At 43.5% G+C, this 22,509-nt stretch overlaps 1 protein-coding gene across 3 annotated transcripts in view; it reads left to right on the top strand.

The window, feature by feature from the left end:
* The window catches only part of LOC115079305 (solute carrier family 13 member 1-like), a 43,811-nt gene extending 27,044 nt beyond the window's left edge, over positions 1–16,767 (top strand). The window contains exons 10-16 of one of the 3 annotated variants that reach the window (XM_029582731.1): positions 85–180; positions 675–776; positions 7,540–7,640; positions 10,789–10,919; positions 13,012–13,173; positions 13,478–13,615; positions 16,408–16,767. In XM_029582731.1, the coding sequence (XP_029438591.1) occupies positions 85–180; positions 675–776; positions 7,540–7,640; positions 10,789–10,919; positions 13,012–13,173; positions 13,478–13,615; positions 16,408–16,548 (871 nt within the window). In that variant the 3' untranslated portion in view covers positions 16,549–16,767. The remainder of the gene's footprint in view (positions 1–84; positions 181–674; positions 777–7,539; positions 7,641–10,788; positions 10,920–13,011; positions 13,174–13,477; positions 13,616–16,407) is intronic. The other 2 variants (XM_029582732.1, XM_029582733.1) reach the window with 2 other exon arrangements.
* The last annotated feature ends 5,742 nt before the right edge of the window (positions 16,768–22,509 follow it).

Genomic DNA, 22,509 nt, shown 5'->3' with positions numbered 1-22,509 from the left:
AGGTGTGTGCAGTGTTACAAAAATCACTGTCCTGATCTGCGAAGCTTCACTATTACATAAAATATAATTCTTTTCTCATTCCAGTTTTAAAGATATGTGCTGCTATAAAAAAGGCTCAAAGAGTGAGACAGATTCCCGGAAAATTCTTAAACAAGAATATTCCAAACTCGGACCATTAAGGTAAATGTAGTAGTTATTTTTTTCCCCTGTTTCCTTCTGATTGTTCCATCCTGGATAGCTTGCATGGCATCCTAGACAATCCTTCGGTTCCGTTCTTTGTGGCTGGTTGGCAGGGTTGGCCCAGTAGCAACAGCTACCTTTCCTCCCTGGGAGTGAATGTCTTGCCATCAGCAAGCCTAACTCCAAGGGACAACAAATTTAAACCTGAATGTTATGCAGCACTACAGCCAGCCCAAGCTATGATATTTCATGATACCTCCAAACACAGGAGCAACTAGCTTCTTTGCATATGATATGCACAGTATGAATAACCAGTAAAAACTACAACCCTAAAATGAATGTGAACAGAAGGAAAATAGTTTTAAAACAAATGTAGTGTTTTTAGTACTTGCAAATGAATGCCAGATGACTTTTAGATGGACATTCCTGACAGATCTTTGAGATTTGTTCAGGGTTTCTGGGACAGCATGTAATTCATCCTTTTTTTATTCCAGCTATCCAGAAGTAGTAACACTTGTTGTTTTTCTCCTAATGGCACTGTCATGGTTTACTCGGGATCCTGGATTTATCCCAGGCTGGGATTCACTCTTTGGACCGTAAGTGAAGACTGTTCACATTGCTTCCTTAATCCATAACATGGACAACATGCAGATATTTCCCAAGGGTTCACAAGCATAATGCATTGGTTAAATGTGCAGAATGCCTTAGCTTTGACCAAATACAGAAAGAGTTTGCATTAATAGATGTCTGAAACTTGTGAGCAGCAGCGCCAGTCTTCCAGGCTTCAGTTTTTGCTACTGTCCATTTGCATGTCTTTCATAAGCATTCAGGGTGCTATTACGTTCATACAAAAAGTTCATCAAATGCGAGAGTACATCTTAACATAGAAACATAGGAATGATAGTAGAAAAGGACCAAATGATGCACCCAGTCTGCCCAGCAAGCTTATGCCAGTATCTGCTGCACTGAGCAGGTCACCCTCCTGCTTATCAGTTTCCCAGACCATAAAAGTCAGGGCCCTCCGATGCTGTTTGACTCCAATTTCCATTAACCGTTGATGTGAAAGCAGAGAGTAATGATGGAGCTGTATTAAAAGTATCAGGCCTAGTGATTTAAGGGTAGTAAGAACCACATTAGCAAGTTACCCCCATGTTTAATTGTTTCCCCAAACCATAAAAGTTAGGACCCTCAGTGGTTGCTGTCTGAATCCAATTCCCCTTTTCCCACTGATGTTGAAGCAGAGAGCATTGATGGAGCTGCATTAACAACGGTACCAAGGCTTATTTGTTAAGGGTAGCAACTACCACACCAGCAAGTTACCCCTAGTTACCCCCATGCACTCTTTTTTTTCTTCATTTCCATCCTCTAGCCTTTAGGGATCCACAGTGTTTATCCCATGCCCCTTTGAATTCTTCACTGTTTTCATCTTCACCACCTCCTATGGAAGGGCATTCCAGGCATCCACCACCCTCTCCATGAAGAAATATTTCCTGACGTTGGTTCTGAGTCATCCTCCTTAGAGTTTCATTTCATGTCCTCTAGTTCTATTGATGTCTTTCCAACAGAAAAGGTTTGGCAATTGTGCATCATTAAAACCTTTCAGGTATCTGAAAGTCTGAATCATATCTCCTCTGTACCTCCTCTCCTCCAGGATATACATCTTCAGATCCTTCAGCCTCTCTTCATAAGTCTTCCAATGCTGATCCCTCACCATTTTGGCGCTCTTCTTTGAACTGCTTCCATCCTGTCTTTATCCTTTTTGGGCACTAGTACTGAACGCAGTACTCCAAGTGACCTCATCAAAGACTTGTACAAGGGCATTATCACCTCTTTTTTTCTTACTAGTTATTTCTCTCTCCAGCATTCTTCTGGCTTTAGCTATCGCCTTGTCACATTGCTTTGCCATCTTCAGATAATCACACACTATCACCCCAAGATCCCTCTCCCAGTCCATGTATATTAGTTTTTCACCACCCATCACATAAAGCTCTTTTGGATTGCTGCACCCCAGATGCAGGACTCTGCATTTCTTGGCATTGAATCCCAGCTTCCAAATCTTCCACCACTCTTCATTCTTTCTGTTCCTTCAGACATGTCCACTCTGTTGCAGATCTTAGTATCATCTGCAAATAGACAAACTTTACCTTCTATCCCTTCTGCCAGGTCGCTCACAAAGATATTGAACAGAACTGATCCCAAAACCAATCCCTGTGGCACTCCACTTTACACGTTCTTTCTTCAGAATAGGTTTCATTTACCATTACACTCTGTCTCCTGTCAGTCAATCAGTTTGTATTCCATGCGACTACCTTGGCACCCAGTCCCAAGCTTCTCATTTTGTTCATGAGTCTCCTATGTGGGACTGTATCAAATGTTTTATTATAATCCAAGTAAATCACATCCAGCATTCTTCCCTGATCCAATTCTCTAGTCACCCAATCAAAAAATCAATTAGATTTGTCTGACAGGTCCTTCCCCTGATCCTATGATGCCTCGGGTCGAGCAACCCACTGAATTGTAGACAGTTCACTATCTGCTCCTTCAGCAGATTCTTCATTAATTTTCCCACCACCGAGGTGAGGCTAACCGACCTGTAGTTTCCAGCCTCCTCTCGCTCCCACTCTTGTGAAGTGGGACCACCACTGCTCTTCTCCAGTCACTCGGCTCCACTCCTGTTTCCAGGGATCTATTGAACAGGTCCTTCAGCAGATCCGCCATGACAGCTCCTGGGATGAACCTCATCAGGCCTCATGACTTTGTCCACTTTCAGTTTTTCTCGCTTTTCCCATACATTCTCTTCTGAAAACAGAGTTTTGTCTACTCCATGCCCATCCACAGTCTTGTCAACTAGCGATGGTCCTTCTCCAGGGTCTTCTTTAGTGAATACCGAACTGAAGTATTTGTTTAATGTTTCAGCCATTTCTTCATCTCTCTCCACAAATTGATCCTTTTCACCTTTCTATTTCACTATACCACTTTGGACCTTTCTCTGATGTATCTGAAAAATGTTTTGTCACCTCACTTTACCTCTTTGGCGATCTTTTCTGCCACCTGACTTTTTGCTTTCTTGATTTCTTTCTTCGTCTCTCTCAATTTCACCAGATATTCTTCCCTCTGTTTTTCTTTTTGGGATCATTTATATTTTTTGAACACTGTTTTTTTTTTTTGCCTTTATTTTATCAGCCATGTCCTTTGAGAACCAGATCAATTTCTTATTTCTTTTACAACACATAGACTTGTTGCCTTTGTAATTGCTTCTTTTAGTTTGGCCCACTGTTGTTCCACCTCACCCATTTTCTCCCAGTCTTCTAGTTCTACCTCCAGCTACGTCTCCATTTCGACAAAGTACATATTTTTTAAATTCAAATCTCGGGTCTTCGTGTGACCTCTCTGTATCCTATTTGCGATATCAAACCATGTTTAAATCTGAGAAGGCTCGGCTTTCTGGGTACACTCCTTAGGATATTTAAATATCACTGGAGAAACAGGTTTACAGGGGGGGGGGGGGTGACAGAGACTATGGGAGACGCATATTAAAAACAGGATGCTTATTTGGGGAGGCTACCATCACAAAAATACAGGATGAAGTCAATCCTCTTTCTATAGCATTTCCAAGCTTGTGCAATTGAGATTGAGAGTGCCTCCAGTGTAGTAAGATCCTGGATGAGTTCAGTGCTGATTTGGGCTGCTCTGCGGAGAGGTAAAGTTGTGCAAATTTCCCTTTTACTATATGTAATCATTTGACCATTTTATGTTTTTGAAAGGAAAAAAGGAGAGAGCTCTTTTGCTTGGATTTAAAAGTTAGGTTTCACCTCTTCATTTTAATTCTTTCTAGCTTCCTGAACTTGCCTGGGCTTGTATGGGGCTGATTAGACAGACAGTATGCCTCGGAGGTTTCAGGGGCTCCTTAATTCCGTTAAATAATGGGTTGAAAGTGGTTCTATACCTTGCAATCTCTCTGCAAGGGCTCCCCTACTCAAGCGGAGAGAGCCCCCAGTGAAGCCAGAAATCAGCCCTGATGAAACCGGGCGCGCTCCGGGATGCACACAGCAGCATGCGGTTCTGTGCACATTTCTGTGTGTACAGCTTTACTTCAGACGGAACAAGGAGTTTATGCCACAAAAAAAATGTATGCACAAACATGAGTCAAATTCTGCCCACAAATCAGCGCTGCTCCATGCACATCCCCTGTTAGTCAAGGCATTCGTTATTACTCCTCAATGCAGAAAGGTGCGTAGGCTTAATTCATGGGTTCTTATCGCTGGTCAGAGGTAGAGTAAAGTTTCAGGGGCCAGTTTTAGTGTACGGGACTGAGCCCTGGAGTTCATGGTGCAGGGGACCTATACTTGGTATTCATGAGCATGAAGCAGGATTTGTACACAGAAAAACTGTGCTTCTAAAAGCTTTACCCACAAATCTTGCGGAGCACGGAACATGTTTAGGAGCAGAAAGCTTTTCTCCTAACTGTTAGGAGCATAAAACATGAATTAGGAGCTGAAAAGGTGAGGTGAGGTATATTGTGTAACTAATCAGCCCCACACAAGCCCAGACAGGTTCAGCCAAGCCAGCAATCTGTCACCTCTGGCTCTGAATCCTGGCTTTTAAACTGAAGCAAAAGAGCGCTTCGTTTTTCTCTTTCTGCACATCTGAACATAAAACATGTTTTGTGTTCCCAAGACACGATTTTTGCACAAATGTGATTTATTCGCAGAACATGCTTTAGGCGAATAGCCCCTGCTTTATGCATACTAAGGATGTTTTTGTGCAGATATTTTTGGCTTAACGTGTTTTTTTAACTCCCCATGCATTAGTATACCTTTAGCTTACTGCATCAGGAGAAAACTCTGTGTTTTTAGCGTCCGAGTTGTTCACTTGATGTTCAGCACATCTGATCACGTCAGGTCCCGTGTGAGCTGCTGAGAGCTGGGCTACAGGGGGAAGAGGCTCAAGGCACTAGGAGGTCCATATTTAGTAGGGTGGTTAGTGGATAAGTTATCCAGCTAAGGTTGGCCGGATAACTTGTCCCATACATTCAGCAGGATAAACATCCCGCTGAATATACTAGCTTAAAGTTATTCAGCTACATACCTCCTTCTCTTGTGACTAAAGGTTGCGCTGGAAGCGTAAGCCTAATGCAAGCTTAAGCTTCCAGTGCTGCCGATCTTAGAGCAACGCTGGAGGTGCCAGGGAGCAGGGCAGAGGGTCTCTTACTCCCAGCAGTAAAAAAAAGAAGGTACTGGGGGGGGGGGGGGATGAGAAGGGTTGTGGGGAAGGGAGGATCCACGCCATTTCTCTTCTTTGAGGGAGGGTGGGAGAGAAGGGAAGGAGGCAGACTGGCTCCTGAAAATGTTAAAATAAATAAATAAATAAATAAATGCAGGGCAGGGGGGTGAGAAGATGTCTTCTCACCCCCCCCCCCCCCACAATGTCTTATGAAGAAGCCTTCATAAGACATTGTGTGTGTGGGGGGGGGGGGGGGTGGAGGGGATTGCCCCGGAGGCTCCTTTATTCGATAGCTTTTCGTTGTTATGACGGTGCTGCTTAGCTGGATATCATTTAAAGATATCTGATTAAGTAGCTAGTTATCCAGTTGCACATGGCCAGATATGTGTGATATTCAGCAAAGTCGGCCAGAAAACTCAACCCCTCCCTGGAATGCCCCTTTTTTATTTGGCTAAGTTATAGCCGGATAACTACTTATCCAGCCTTAATTTAGCAAGATAAGTAGTGGAATATATCACATTTGCTATTTAGACAGAACTTTTTGAATTGTCTATCTAAATGGCTTTTGAATATGGACCTCCACTTAATAAACTCAAACATTATTGAACCCTGGAGTCGCTAGATGTATGAAACCCTTATTAATAAATACCTAACCTCTAAGGCTACATAGTTTTAGCATTTTAAGAAATGTAAACTTTATTACAATTATTCTTTACTCCCTTTAATAACTATATGGTGAGAAAATATGCAGACTGCAGTTCGAGCACAGGGTGGAGGACTGTCCAGCCTTTTGCACCGGGTGCAACATGGAGAGTTATCTTCCTCTTGGGGAGATGTTGCACACGTGCACCCAGTGTAAAGAGCTACTAACTCTCAGAGAGCAATTACGGTCTCTGGAGGCTAGCGTGGCAGACCTGAATGGAGCAGAGGCAGGGAGGAGATCTTTGGGGACATTGTAGAGCAGTCCCACGTTACCCCGTGCTGCTTTGAAGAAACAAGGCCACTTGAAAGGAGAGAGTCAACTTGGCCTGACAGAAAGTGATCCCATGGCTAGGATGCCTCTGCAGAGGTGTCTGCCCCGGGGATGGGACCACTGCTTGTTATTGGCAATTTCATCACTGGGAATGGAGGTAGCAGGGGCTGGTAGCTGGGAGGATCACCTGGGAACTTGCCCGCTTGGTGTGAAGTTAGTGGATCTCGCAAATCACCTAGATAGGAATTTAGAGAGGGCTGGGATAGAGCTTGCTGTCATGGTACAAGTGGCTACCCATGACACAGAAAGGTGCAGCTGGGAGGTTCTAGATAGGAGTTTAAAATCCAGAGCCAGCAGGGCAGCATTCTCCTAAATGCTCCTAGTTCCATACTCAGGAACCCAGAGGCAGGCTGAGCTCCAGCCTCAATGAGTGGCTGACGTGATGGCGCAGGGAGGAGGGCTTTAGATTCCTTAGGAACTGGGAACATTTTGGGAAAGTGGGAGCCTCTTCTGACAGGATGGACTCCGCCTTAACCAGCATGCAACCCAGCAAAGCAAAAAAAAAACATCCTGCAGGGTCCCAGTTGGAGCTGCTTATCGTCCCTCCTCCTTCCAAGATCAAATTAGGAATCCTCGCAGTGCTCAGCATTCACTTGTTCGACCCCCTTTATTCTGGAATGTTTTGCTACCTAATCTTAGAGTAGTAAAGAGTTTTCTTAAATTTAAGAAGAGAATTGAGTCCTTTTCTCTTTAGTGCTGTTTAGTTATCAAGTTTTATTGTTTCTCTATATTGTAAATCTGATCTGATCACTGCTTTTTCCAGTTTGGTTGTATTTTGTTGTTGGAGCTTGGGGCCTGGGAGGGGCCTGGGAATGCAGGCTTGGCACCCGTGCTCACTGCGCTTTGAGGAAGAGGCAGCGAGGGGGCACCTTTCCAGGTGTGGAGCAGGATTGCAAAGGTGCTGGGGACAGGAAATTCGCCACCCTGTGCAGGCCTGCTGTCTAGGACAATACATCGTTGACATTTGCTAGGATGAAATCTGTCGAACTGCAAGAAATATATTTTTTAGGAGATGCTTTTTATTTTTTCATGCTATGCTGAAGCAAGGAGCCACCTTGATGCCACTGTTGCAAAACATCTATTTGTGTGTTGTTTCTTGGCAGGAAAGGTTACAAATCCGATGCTACCTCTGCAGTCCTGTTTGGATTTTTGCTATTTATTATTCCTGGGAAGAAACCCAAAGCCTTCTCTTTCCGATCTTCAGGTATGGCTGCTTCTTGTACGATACGCTTACCAGAATCCAAGGTCTGATGCATTCTCCTCTCTGATGTGCACGGAAACCAGATCAGACCGGCTTGCTTTAGTGTTTCTTGCAACATGAAATGGAATTCGTTCAATTTAAATCTAAGAAACTAATCCAGAGAATGAAAACCTTCCCAGAATGACCAGCCTGCTCAGGATTTACTCTTGTGTTTGTTTTCGGTTTGTTTCTCTGCCAAGAATTGCAACCCCCTGTGCCTTAGCTGTGCAGCTGCAACCCACAGTGGCAACGGGGCGAGATGTACTTCCAGTGAATCAGGGAGACGACGGGAAGACATAAACCCAAATATTAAGGATGAGAGGCAAAGAGGGCAGGGTCCATCTCTGCATTTTCTGACAGGCTCTGCTTGTTACATTGCAATCCCCAGCCTTATTTGTCAATCAAATTTAATCTAGAAAAAAAAAATACAGCTCATGATTTGGGTTGCCAATTTGGAATTTTTTCAGGATAAAGGAAAAAAAAAAAAAAAGAGTGACTACTATATATTTAGAAACTATCCAGCTGTATTTATTTAGGTTTAGCTCATGCCTTTTCTTTGGTAGCTCAAGCTGAGTTACGTTCAGCTGATGTTCCTCCAGTCTGTGTCTGGGGGAAGAATCAGTGAATCGGCCCCTAAGTTTGTATTCGAGGCAATGGAGGGTCCTCCGCTAATTTTTTTTTTTTTTTTTTAACTTTGGGATGTTGGAAGTCAGTGGGAGAATTTTCAAATGGACCTCCCCCTCCCCCTAGATGAACATGCTTCCTCAGTAGATTTTACCAGTTTCTCAGGTTTTAAAGATCTGGGAGTGATACAAAAAATTACAGCTCAATGACAGGGTGGGGGGAGCAATTTTCAAAATGCAATTTAATTTACATTCTGCCTTTCGTGACCGGTGACTCGCTTCAAAGCAGATTACATTCAAGTACTGTAGGCATTACCCTGTTCACAGAGGGCGTACAATCTAAGGGGGTCATTTACTAAAGGCTTTCTCCCATTTTGTGTCTGTGGGGGAAAAGTGCTGAGTAGATCAGGCCCTAAGTTTATAGCTGAGGCCATGGAGGGTGAAGTGAGTTGCCCAAGGTCACTAGGAGTGGTAGTGGGATTTGAACCTGGGCTTCCCTGGTTCTCAGCCCACTGCTCTACACACCAGGCTGCTCCTCCACTCTGGAAGTATCTACCCACGTTAAAATACATTGATGCGGTGTGATAGGGACATTTGAAAATTGCATCCTCAATGAAGGCATATGCAGATGAGGAGCTGCGAGCTGCCCATGGGGGATATTATTCCCAGATACACTCAGAAGTAAGATTAGAACATGTTTCTTCAAGAAAAGATGCATGGAACACAGGGGGCTTAATTACCACAGGAGAAGCCAAATAGCAACTACAGAGTGAAGTAACAAGGGCCTTCTGATCTTTATTTCCCATCATATTCCTAAAATTAGGGGCCTAGTGAAACTAGATGCCTAAATGTTGGAACTCAGGGTTCAGTATTCAAAGGCATTTAGATGGATAATTTGTGGGTTATCTGGCTAAATGCCGACTTTTGAATTTTGGGGCACTTATCTGACTAAACTTTAGCCAGGTAACTCATATCCGGCTGAAATTCAACTGGATAATGTCGGGGTATTTTGGGAGCATTCCGGGGCAGAGCTAAGTTATATGGCTAACTTAGTGATTTTCAGCTATATCTAGCTAAGATGGCTGGATAACTTTAGACTTATCTCTCTCTCTCTATCTATCTATATATATCTATATATCTATCTATCTATATAGATAGATAGATAGATATAGAGATAGAGAGATAGATATAATTTAGCTGGTTAAGTGGCACAATGTTTAAAAAAAAAAAAAAGTGAAGTGCATGCCTATGGCCCGATTCCCCCATCCCCTGCCAATGGGACCTGCCTGGCCGAACACCCCTCATCCCCTCCAAAACTCCTCCATAAGCACTTAAATAAGTAATTGTGTATGGTTTTGCCGGGTGACCTACTCCCACTCCCTCCCTGGTTCAGCCAATATTAAAGTTAATGGCTCCTCCTCTCCTTCCTCTCACCCACCCAAACCTTCCAATCCCCCTCTTTTGCTGGAATTGTGCTGCTCCTAGCACGATCCTGGCGGCTTCCATCAATGCTGTTTACAGCAACCCTGGTCATGTAAGCCACCAGCACTGCTGACAGAACAGCAATGCTTCTTTATTTTATTTTTGTTTAATATAGCCATGTAACTTTAAAACTATCCTGCGATATTCAGAAGATTCAAAAGGTAGCCAGATAACTTTATTCAGGGATATTCAGTGGGATGTTTGTCCTACTGAATATCCATGATAACTTATCTGGCTAACTTTATCCGGATAAATTGGCCATTTTAAGGGATTAGGAATATTGGTTCCTCAGCTTTAGTAAATTTAAAAAAGGGACAGTTTAGGAGCCTAACTCCAAATGTTAGGAGCCTAAACCCTTTGAAAATCAGCTGGTTTCAGTTTGCCAGCTGCAATCACAGTGTAGTCAAAGGAGAGTAAAATAATAAATATCTTCTTAAGCTTATAACATGACATTTCAACAGTATGAGAACAAGTTTCAAACTGCCCGCTACAGTACTAAATCCACATGAACTTCTTACCCATGGACTTCACCAAATTTCAAGGGTTGATTATGAATGATAGTCTCTCTCTCTCACGTCTTTAACTGGAGCTACAGTAAGCATATTCTCCAACTGAGAGTTTCAAGGCCTTGTCCAGAACATAACTAAGTCTTCTAGATCTTTAGTAAGTCAGGGACAACTTGAACATGCTCAGTCAACATGTAGAAAGCTATGGTGCTGGACTCTGTTGATGATGTCACCTGTATGTGTGGACAGAATATCTTGTTTTTCTCAGGGAACACCCATTACAAATAAGTAACTATGACTTCACTTGCACATATGGCTTTGAAAATTGCTCTCATCATATTTGATACATGATATATGTATAGTATGTTGATGAAAACATTATGAGAGTATTCACCGTGAAATAAGTATTATTGAATATAACACTTTAAATATCACTTCCTTTTACCTTGGAGGTAGAAATCTGCTGACTTGCTGCAATGTCTTTTATTAATCAATGTAAAGATAAATCTGAGGAAATCTCTGCAGTGCCAAAATGTGGCCCAATGATCATCTGGAAGGAGTTTGAGCAATGCATGCCATGGAACATTGTCATCCTGGTTGGTGGTGGGTTTGCTTTAGCCAAAGGATGTGAGGTAAACATTGCATCTTACTGAATCTTGATTTTTTTTCTTGAAAGGATGGCTGGCGGAGTAGATGGGAGGGTATACTGTAAACAGTGTTTTCCGTAGATAGCAGAATGAATTAGCCATTACACATCGATATCATCTCTTTCTTAGATAATAGAGCTTTTGCTTTACTGAGCATGTGTGGGAATTCTCACTTGGGCATTGCCTTGTGAGCCACCTCAGTTGATTTGAGAACAAATTCTAGCTAGGTAGTTGATTCTCCAAGGTGGTGGATGGATATTTAGTAGGGCTAATTCATCTTGCTTTCTATGGAAAACACCATTTACGGTAAGCAAACTTGCTTTTTCTATTGATAAACAAAGAATGTCAAGCAGCATTGTCTGAATTATCAAGAAGGCTCCTCATCCAATAAAAATGTTGCTAGCAGTAATTTATGGGTTTGATGGTTGCTTGGTTTTGATTGATTGTAAATATTACTACTCTTATCGTAAGGCTTGGGGATAACTGCAAGGAGCGGCAGTTACTAACCTTGAGAGAAACATGGGATGTATCCTGCATGGAGTGGCAGATAATATGATAAGAAGCTTGCTGGGCAGACTGGATGATCATCTGGTCCTTTTCTGCCATCAATGCTATGTAACTATGATAAGCAGGGCTGAATTAGTCATATGTAGGGAGTCCCAAACTGAGGGTTTCAGCAGAGCATTTACTGAATAAGCTACCCCCACTATGGAGAGTAGACTACTGGGTAAACAGGATATGCAAAACTGCTTGTCTGAATTTATTGTCACTCTTGGAAAGATTTCCAATAGTAATAGAATACAAAGGAGTGTATTGACCACCAAGTTGCAGCTTTGCAGAGGTCTTCAAGAGGTACTGCTTGCAGATGAGCCGCTGATGTATGCATGGATCTAAATTGATGAGCCTTGATGGTGTCTGAAATTTGTAGGCCTGCTAGTGTATAGCATTGTGTGATGCAGTCTGCTAGCTAGATGGACAATGTGTGTTTGGCCACTGCTAAGCCCAGTCTGTTAGGATTGTAAGAGATGAATAGTTATGGAGCCAGACAATGTGGCTGAGTTCTTCTTTTGTAGTAAGCCAAGGCTTCTTTTACAGTCTAAAGTGTGAAAGGTTTCCTACCTTCATGTGAATGTGGTTTTGGGAAGAACATAAGTAACATGATGTCTTGATTAATATGGAAAGCTGATACTACTTTAAGTAGAAACTTCAGGTGGGTGCAGAACACCACCCTATTGTGTAAGAACTGCATTTAAGGTGGATAATGAACTAAAGCCTGAAGCTTGCTGACTTTTCTGGCTGCTATTTCTGCTACATGAAATATTACTTTCCATGTTAGAAACTTGAGAAAAGTGGCTCCACTTGTTCAAATAGTGGCTTCATCAGTTGTGCTAGAACTACATTTAGACCCCATGGAACAGGTGGTTTCACAATTGATGGTTTAGTATACCATAAACCTTTCATAACTTTGAATGGAGATTGGCTTACCCTCAACTTAAGCATGGAAAACCACTATGGCACTGAGATGAACTCTTACTGAAGAGGTGCTAAGTTCTGAAGCTGAAAGAGGAAGTAAATAGGTCAGTAAATCTGTGGATTTGCATGTGAATTGATTCAAGGAACTTTGTTGACAACAGGTGAGAATCGTTTTCATTTAAATCTCATAGCTCTACTAGCTATGAGAGAGGGGTCCGTTCAATGCCCCTGGGTGACCTCACTGACATGTAATAGCTAATTCAGCCCTGCTTATCGACCGAAAAATAAACAAACACAGGACACAATGCTTGAACTGAGAAGTGGCACATGATTATATTTTCAGTGCTTTTTACCTCCTGGATATACTTTAGAGTGCTAGCCTGAACCAAAATCTTCCGTTGTTTTGAACATCGCCATTTTTTATCTGTCTATCTGGCGAGTTTCTTTTCCATGCTGAGGTCAGCAATCAATTAGGGTTTCCAAACACACAAATATTTCTAGCATTGTTCAGTAAGGGGAATGAAATAAGAGCTGAAAAACTTGTAAGGCACCATAAGTGATGGATGAAAAATATAAAACACCTTCAATCTATTGACATTTGCAGGTCTCTGGATTGTCAGTATGGGTGGGGAAAAGGATGGAAGTTCTAAGCAGCTTGCCCGTGTGGATAATTGTGTTGCTTGTCTGTCTAATGGTAACTACTGTAACAGAAGTAGCAAGCAATCCAGCAACCATCACCATATTTCAGCCAATCCTCTCCTCCCTTGTAAGTAAAGCGTTGGTGAGCAAACATCAGTAGCAATGCGGCAAAGGGCTGAAATGAACTAGACATTTCTTGTTGATTATGACCATCCTCTTGAAATCAGTTTTATGTACTTAAAAGTTTGCCAAAGAAGCTCATTCCCTCATGTCGTGTCGAACTCCCGCATCGAAAATGAAGTCATGCCTAAGACTGGGTAAATAAGCAATGTGTTTATACAACGCAAATGTCATTTTAATGGGGACTATGGGTGTAAAGGTATTCTGTAATTTGGAGTTTAATGGATCCTTTTATTTGCTTTTCCTTACAGGCAGAAGTGATTGGAATAAATCCCCTTCTGATCATCATTCCAGCAACAATAAGTGCCTCGTGTGCCTATCTCTTACCGGTTGCAAACCCTCCAAATGCAATCGTCTTTACGTATGGGCACCTCACGATGCAGGACATGGTAGGTAGTGCTGATTCAAGTTTATGTGCAAATCCTTCATCGGCGTTTTCTAGAAAAGGTGAACCCAATATTAGAAAGAAAAAAAATGCAGTGCTATGGCAACGGATGTGCAGCACCACAGGAATAAGTCCCAGATTCTTACTTTTGTATCCGTTACCATGGCACTACCTCTCCCCTCCCCCATGCACCAAAATGCCGAGAATGTTGCCCTTTATTTAGAGTTCCTGAATTTCATTCCCATGTCTCAGGAAAGCTTGCCTCATTTTGCAGGGAAGCTTGTGCTTTTATGACCAAAAGGATTACATTTTCTCACCAAATTCCTTTTAGAATATTTTCTTTGAGGAGGAAAATAGTCAGAGAAGTAATAGGTGGTGAGAGCTTGCTCATCTCAGTGCCTTCAACTTTGTCACCGACTGATGGATAATGTCCCCATTGAATGAACAGGGTGCTCACAGAAAACAAAGGGATTGATCTTGTATGTTTATAAAAATTCATCTTATTGAAGGTCGTCTTTCCAGCATTAAGCTCTTAGATAAAAAAAAATATATATATATAGAGGAATTAGAAACCAAATGTTTTTTATTCTGTGCAGAGATTTTTTTTAAAGATAAAATGACGCTAAACTTTAAAAAAAAAAAATTAAGATTTATTGCAAACTAATATAGTGTTTTGCCTTTGGGGTGCAAAAATTCAAAAGCGTGGTACAAGATGGACTGTGAGGTAATAATCTGCACTAATGGCCTGTTTTGAGGATAAGTTCTCCTCACCACAGATCCACCTAGTGGGTTCTCGGCAGGCACCAAACCATCCCCACCCCTGGCATGGGGCACCATTGATGCCGATGCTTCCTCAGCTTCCCTCAATGCTCGGCGTGGGATCTAATTGATGCCGGTGTCAAAGAGGTGGAGTCCAACACCTTTGCTCGGGAAGAGTGAGACAAAGGCCTGTCTCCAGGTTCCCTACCGGCCAGCAGCAGCGAAGGAACCAACTTCCCCCTGATGCTGATTCTGCTCTCTTCTCCAAGGCCCTTCAAGTTCAATGTCTCCAATGCCAATGTATCAGTCTTCCAATGCCCAGACTGCTTTTCCATGAGTTCTATTCGGGACTGGCGTCCTTTCGGGGTCTTGGTCGTACATTTGCAACATGCCTGGACATCATGCAATGCCCCTAAACACAGAATAGACCTATTATGGGGCAGGTGGGGGGGGGGGGGGTCTGTGGTAGACATATTCCTTGCACACAGTGGACATCATTGGAACCTGCTAGGCTTGATCAGCCAAAGGACTTTGGCGTCATTGTGGACAATACATTGAAATCCTCAATTCCATGTGTGGCAGCAGTCAAAACAGCAAATAGAATGTTAGAAATGATTGGTTTTTGTGTTTGACTCTAACCTAAGCTCTGCAGGTAAGGAATTCCAGAACTGAGGAGCAGCAATGGAGAAGGTTCTCTCCCTTGTTTCATGAAGCCGTGCCTGTTTTTGAGATTGAACGGCTCTCCTATGATGGGAGGCTACGCAGGCTAGGGCTCTTCAGCTTGGAACAGAAGACATCTGAGAGGGGTCATGACAGAAGTTTATAAAATCATGAGTGAGGTCGAACGGGTAAATAAAGGATGGGTATTTACCCTTTCAAATAATTCTTAAACAAGGCAACACCCCATAAGACTAACAACCAACGATTTAAAACAGATCATAGAAAGTACCTTTCCGCTCAATGCACAATCAAACTGTGGAATCTGTTGCCAGAGAAAGTGTCAAGATGACTAACACAGCAGGGTTTAAAAAGAGGTTTTAATGAGGTCCTGAAGGAAAAATCCATAATACATTATTAGCCAGGTAGACTAGGGAAAGCCATCACTACGCCTAGAAAAGTGATGAGTACTTGTGACCTGGACTGGTCAGTCAGAGAAAGGATGCTGGGCTCGATGGACCTTGGTCTGACCCAGCATGGCTTTTATATTCTTATGTGGGACAGTGTGGAAAAAAAATACTGAAATCTAAGTATACCACATCCATTCTTGATCTAATTCTTTTGTCACACAGTCAAAGATATTTATCAGATTTGCTTGACAGGATGCCCATCCGCTAAAAACTCTCTAGTGGCATCAGAAACCTCTTGAGACATCTGGGAGTAGGTATGATCTCTTTTAACTCTTCCAATATACAGGTTGGTACTTTACAATGGAAAGGGTCACTGATATTACACAGACCGTATAAAGGCTTATTTGTTGGGGTCAGTCTGCTGGCTGTTTATCCAGTGGTCAGGCATTACATAACCCTTATAATCATGAAATTCTCCAGTTTTCTCTTTAAAATGTCCACTCATGGTGCAAACCCTAACTTATGGCCGCTAGGAAATCTTCTGTGTGCAGTGAACTGCATGGATAGCAGAAGGGTCAGCAGAGATACGCGTCTCACTGGCTTACATTTAATAGTGTGTGCTAGCGCTTCAAGTTACAACACAAGTTAGGATCTCCATTCTAGTGAACAGAATGTGACACACACAAACTTGCATACATTTTATTTATTGGATTTGTAAATCATCTCAAGTGATTCCTAGGCAATGTACATAAGAAATATTCATAATCATTACACATAAAACCAAAACATTAAAATATACATATTTACAGTTAATCCAAGTGAAGGCATCAACCAAAGACAGTTTTTACATGAACAGCCATTGCTGACTGAATTTGAATAATGACCATTTACAATTTATGTTGACGTTCTGGTGAAGAAATGTGCTCAAACGAGGATTACCACTGAAAGTGTCCATTTCTTTCTTTCTTAGATAAAGACTGGACTTGGAGTTAATCTAATTAGCATTGTAAGCCTCTTCTTTGGACTGTATACCTGGGGTATCCCAATGTTCAACCTCAATACTTTTCCAGAATGGGTTCCAATGAAAAATGTTACATCACCATCGCCATAAGATGCAGCTGGAAACTGGATTTACTGGGACTCTGCAAACTCCTGGGCCTTTTACTGGAGGTCTTTATATCGATAGAGGGTTAGCTGGTTAAATGCTGCTAACAAGATATGACTAATGATCTGTTCTCTTTGGAAACAATTGTGGCTATTTCCTTGATTTCCTAAAATCTATTTTTCTTTCAATTGATATTTCAAATTAAACTTTTGCTTCAAGCCTTAATTATTGATAATGTTATATAGTCTTTTTGTAATTAGGGCTGGTAATTTGTCATAGAAACTTGAAGTGAGTTTCATTGATAAGTCATTTGAAAAATGTAAATTCTTGGTTAGGAAAAGCCATATATTCTTTGTGCGGTTGAGGTCTGTTTAATAGAATCCCAGGATGCTTCCTAACTATGCGTGGTTGCAGGATGGTTCCTGACTGTGCTCTGCTTGCTGGTTGCAGGATAGTAACTGACTGTGCTCTGGTTGCAGGATGGTTCCTGAATGTGAGCTGGTTGCAGGATGATCCCTGACTGTGCTCTGGTTGCAGGATAGTAACTGACTGTGCTCTGGTTGCAGGATGGTTCCTGAATGTGAGCTGGTTGCAGGATGGTTCCTGAATGTGAGCTGGTTGCAGGATGATCCCTGACTGTGCTCTGCTTGCTGGTTGCAGGATAGTAACTGACTGTGCTCTGGTTGCAGGATGGTTCCTGAATGTGAGCTGGTTGCAGGATGATCCCTGACTGTGCTCCGCTTGCTGGTTGCAGGATGGTAACTGACTGTGCTCTGGTTGCAGGATGGTTCCTGAATGTGCGCTGGTTGCAGGATGATCCCTGACTGTGCTCTGGTTGTTGGTTGGTCCCTGATTATGTGCTGGTTGCAGGATGATCCCTGACTGTGCTCTGGTTGTTGGTTGGTCCCTGATTATGTGCTGGTTGCAGGATGGTCCCTGATTATGCGCTGGTTGCAGGATGGTTCCTGAATGTGAGCTGGTTGCAGGATGATCCCTGACTGTGCTCTGCTTGCTGGTTGCAGGATGGTAACTGACTGTGCTCTGGTTGCAGGATGATCCCTGACTGTGCTCTGCTTGCTGGTTGCAGGATGGTAACTGACTGTGCTCTGGTTGCAGGATGGTAACTGACTGTGCTCTGGTTGCAGGATGGTCCCTGACTGTGCTCTGGTTGTTGGTTGGTCCCTGATTATGTGCTGGTTGCAGGATGGTTCCTGAATGTGAGCTGGTTGCAGGATGATCCCTGACTGTGCTCTGCTTGCTGGTTGCAGGATAGTAACTGACTGTGCTCTGGTTGCAGGATGGTTCCTGAATGTGAGCTGGTTGCAGGATAGTTCCTGAATGTGAGCTGGTTGCAGGATGATCCCTGACTGTGCTCCGCTTGCTGGTTGCAGGATGGTAACTGACTGTGCTCTGGTTGCAGGATGGTAACTGACTGTGCTCTGGTTGCAGGATGGTAACTGACTGTGCTCTGGTTGCAGGATGCTTAACTGACTGTGCTCTGGTTGCAGGATGGTTCCTGAATGTGCGCTGGTTGCAGGATGATCCCTGACTGTGCTCTGGTTGTTGGTTGGTCCCTGATTATGTGCTGGTTGCAGGATGGTCCCTGATTATGCGCTGGTTGCAGGATGGTTCCTGACTGTGCTCTAGTTGTTGGTTGGTCCCTGATTATGCGCTGGTTGCAGGATGGTAACTGACTGTGCTCTGGTTGCAGGATGGTCCCTGATTATGCGCTGGTTGCAGGATGGTAACTGACTGTGCTCTAGTTGTTGGTTGGTCCCTGATTATGCGCTGGTTGCAGGATGATCCCTGACTGTGCTCTGCTTGCTGGTTGCAGGATGGTAACTGACTGTGCTCTGGTTGCAGGATGGTAACTGACTGTGCTCTGGTTGCAGGATGGTAACTGACTGTGCTCTGGTTGCAGGATGCTTAACTGACTGTGCTCTGGTTGCAGGATGGTTCCTGAATGTGCGCTGGTTGCAGGATGATCCCTGACTGTGCTCTGGTTGTTGGTTGGTCCCTGATTATGTGCTGGTTGCAGGATGGTCCCTGATTATGCGCTGGTTGCAGGATGGTTCCTGACTGTGCTCTAGTTGTTGGTTGGTCCCTGATTATGCGCTGGTTGCAGGATGGTAACTGACTGTGCTCTGGTTGCAGGATGGTCCCTGATTATGCGCTGGTTGCAGGATGGTAACTGACTGTGCTCTAGTTGTTGGTTGGTCCCTGATTATGCGCTGGTTGCAGGATGATCCCTGACTGTGCTCTGCTTGCTGGTTGCAGGATGGTCCCTGATTATGCGCTGGTTGCAGGATGGTTCCTGAATGTGAGCTGGTTGCAGGATGATCCCTGACTGTGCTCTGCTTGCTGGTTGCAGGATGGTAACTGACTGTGCTCTGGTTGCAGGATGATCCCTGACTGTGCTCTGCTTGCTGGTTGCAGGATGGTAACTGACTGTGCTCTGGTTGCAGGATGGTAACTGACTGTGCTCTGGTTGCAGGATGGTCCCTGACTGTGCTCTGGTTGTTGGTTGGTCCCTGATTATGTGCTGGTTGCAGGATGGTTCCTGAATGTGAGCTGGTTGCAGGATGATCCCTGACTGTGCTCTGCTTGCTGGTTGCAGGATAGTAACTGACTGTGCTCTGGTTGCAGGATGGTTCCTGAATGTGAGCTGGTTGCAGGATAGTTCCTGAATGTGAGCTGGTTGCAGGATGATCCCTGACTGTGCTCCGCTTGCTGGTTGCAGGATGGTAACTGACTGTGCTCTGGTTGCAGGATGGTAACTGACTGTGCTCTGGTTGCAGGATGGTAACTGACTGTGCTCTGGTTGCAGGATGCTTAACTGACTGTGCTCTGGTTGCAGGATGGTTCCTGAATGTGCGCTGGTTGCAGGATGATCCCTGACTGTGCTCTGGTTGTTGGTTGGTCCCTGATTATGTGCTGGTTGCAGGATGGTCCCTGATTATGCGCTGGTTGCAGGATGGTTCCTGACTGTGCTCTAGTTGTTGGTTGGTCCCTGATTATGCGCTGGTTGCAGGATGGTAACTGACTGTGCTCTGGTTGCAGGATGGTCCCTGATTATGCGCTGGTTGCAGGATGGTAACTGACTGTGCTCTAGTTGTTGGTTGGTCCCTGATTATGCGCTGGTTGCAGGATGATCCCTGACTGTGCTCTGCTTGCTGGTTGCAGGATGGTAACTGTCTGTGCTCTGGTTGCAGGATGGTAACTGACTGTGCTCTAGTTGTTGGTTGGTCCCTGATTATGTGCTGGTTGCAGGATGGTCCCTGACTGTGCTCTGGTTGTTGGTTGGTCCCTGATTATGTGCTGGTTGCAGGATGGTCCCTGATTATGCGCTGGTTGCAGGATGGTTCCTGACTGTGCTCTGGTTGCAGGATGGTCCCTGATTATGCGCTGGTTTCAGGATGCTAACTGACTGTGCTCTGGTTGCAGGATGGTCCCTGACTGTGCTCTGGTTGTTGGTTGGTCCCTGATTATGTGCTGGTTGCAGGATGGTCCCTGATTATGCGCTGGTTGCAGGATGGTTCCTGACTGTGCTCTGGTTGTTGGTTGGTCCCTGATTATGCGCTGGTTGCAGGATGGTCCCTGACTGTGCTCTGGTTGTTGGTTGGTCCCTGATTATGTGCTGGTTGCAGGATGGTCCCTGATTATGCGCTGGTTGCAGGATGGTCCCTGACTGTGCTCTGGTTGTTGGTTGGTCCCTGATTATGTGCTGGTTGCAGGATGGTCCCTGATTATGCGCTGGTTGCAGGATGGTTCCTGACTGTGCTCTAGTTGTTGGTTGGTCCCTGATTATGCGCTGGTTGCAGGATGGTAACTGACTGTGCTCTGGTTGCAGGATGGTCCCTGATTATGCGCTGGTTTCAGGATGGTAACTGTCTGTGCTCTGGTTGCAGGATGATCCCTGACTGTGCTCCCCTTGCTGGTTGCAGGATGGTAACTGATTATGCGCTGGTTGCAGGATGGTTCCTGACTGTGCTCTGGTTACAGGATGGTAACTGACTGTGCTCTGGTTACTGTATACACTTGAAGTATATGGCTTTTTCTATAGTGCAATTAGCTCCTGGCATGCAGGGCTCACTGATTTTCCCTTCCTCATCCAACCTCACAAGCAGCTTTTCCCAAGGGGAGTCCCATGTGGGAAGTAGCTGTTTAATTGATCGGTGTGCCACCAGAGTACTTGAGTTACTGGCATGCTCATTTAGGTTACAAATCTCATGTTTGATTTGAATGTAATTGAAAATATACTTTTTTGAGATGTGACAATATTTCTTTTTTCCTTACTCTTCAAAAATAAAGTATATTTCCAGAAACTACTCATGCCACATCTCAGTATCACTATGTTCCTACTCTGTTTTGTATGGAAAACATATTTATTAAATCAAGGCCTTTATCTTCTAGAGAATTCTGCAAAGTTATATCAAAATTTCACATACAAACTCAGACTTACAAATCCTCCCTTCTCTTGTAAACAATAGTAATAATCATAATTGTCATGGTGATGTTGGCATATCACACTACAGGAGTCTACTTTGTATTCTGACAATACACATAAAACAGCAGATATTATACAGTGTTCAATTCACAAAACCAGTGCTGAAAAATGCTCTTCTCTATAAGAACATAAGAAGGACCATGCTAGGTCAGACCAACCCAAAGGATCGAGTACAGAATCCCGTACATAAGAATATAAGAAGTACCATGCTATGTCAGACCAATGGTCCATCAAATTCAGCATCCTGTATATAAGAAATAGGAAGTGCCATACTGGGTCAGACCAGTGGTCCATCAAGCCCAGCATCCCATATATAAGAACATAAGAAGTGTCTTGTTGAGTTAGATCAAACCAAAGGTACATTGAGTTCAGCATATCGTACATAAGAATATAAGAAGTGCCATACTAGATCATAGCAATGGTCCATCAAATCCAGCATCCTGTATATAGGAACATAAGAAGTGCCACACTGTGACAGACCAATGGTCCATCAAGACCAGCATCCTGTACATAAGAATTGCCTTGCTGAGGCAGACCAAATCAAAGGTCTATCGAGCTCATAAGAACATAAGACATGCCAACTGAGTCAGACCATTGATTCATTGAACCATTGATCCATTGAACCATCCTGTATTTAAGAATATAAGTGCCATGTTGGGTCAGACCAATGGCCCATCAAGCCCAGCATCCTGTACATAAGAATATGCTGTACTGGGTCAAACCAAAGGTCCATCGAGCCCAGCATCCAATTGTGGCCAGTCTGGATCAATGAGATGAACCAGGCTGATCCTGTTAGGAAGGTCCATTCCATTTCACTCATTCCCCAAAATAAGAGAAACAGACACCCAGGTCTATCTTGGTAGTAATTGTTAATGGACCTATCCTCCACAAAGTTGTCCAGACCTAACCTTGACCTTGCTCTCTGGCACTAAATTCTATTGCTTAATTGTGCTTTGACTGAAAAAGTATTTTCTTAAATTTGTTTTAAATCTGCTACAGGTTAGCTTCATGGAGTGTCCCCTAGTCCAAGTACCATTTGAGAAGGTAAATAACCATTCCCTATTCACACCCCACTCCTGATTTTATAAACCTCTATCAAATCCCCTCCAGGTCATCTCTTCTCCAAGCTGAAGAGCCCTAACCTGTTTAGCCTTTCTTCATAAGGGCTCCGATCCGCTGCTTTATCATTTACGTTGCCCTTTTCTATACTTTTTCTAGTTCTGCTATATCGTGTGCATTTGGGCAAAGTATTTAACATTTTGTGCTAGAATGACTTGGATTATTTACGTTAATATTGTAAAATTAATTAAAATCAATACTGAAACATGCAAGCTGTTAGCACAGGGCAATACTTAGGAGGTTTCCTTGTCTCTTATGTTCCAATACAGCACATTAGCCCTATGGTTCTACAGAAAGTGCAACCGGTTATTCCTTTTAATGTAAGCAGTAACAAAATATAT

Source organism: Rhinatrema bivittatum, chromosome 17 (genome assembly GCF_901001135.1).
Source record: "Rhinatrema bivittatum chromosome 17, aRhiBiv1.1, whole genome shotgun sequence".
Taxonomy (NCBI): domain Eukaryota; kingdom Metazoa; phylum Chordata; class Amphibia; order Gymnophiona; family Rhinatrematidae; genus Rhinatrema; species Rhinatrema bivittatum.
The sequence above is the reverse complement of the archived record's forward strand: the minus strand, read 5'-3'. Positions and strand labels throughout refer to the sequence as shown.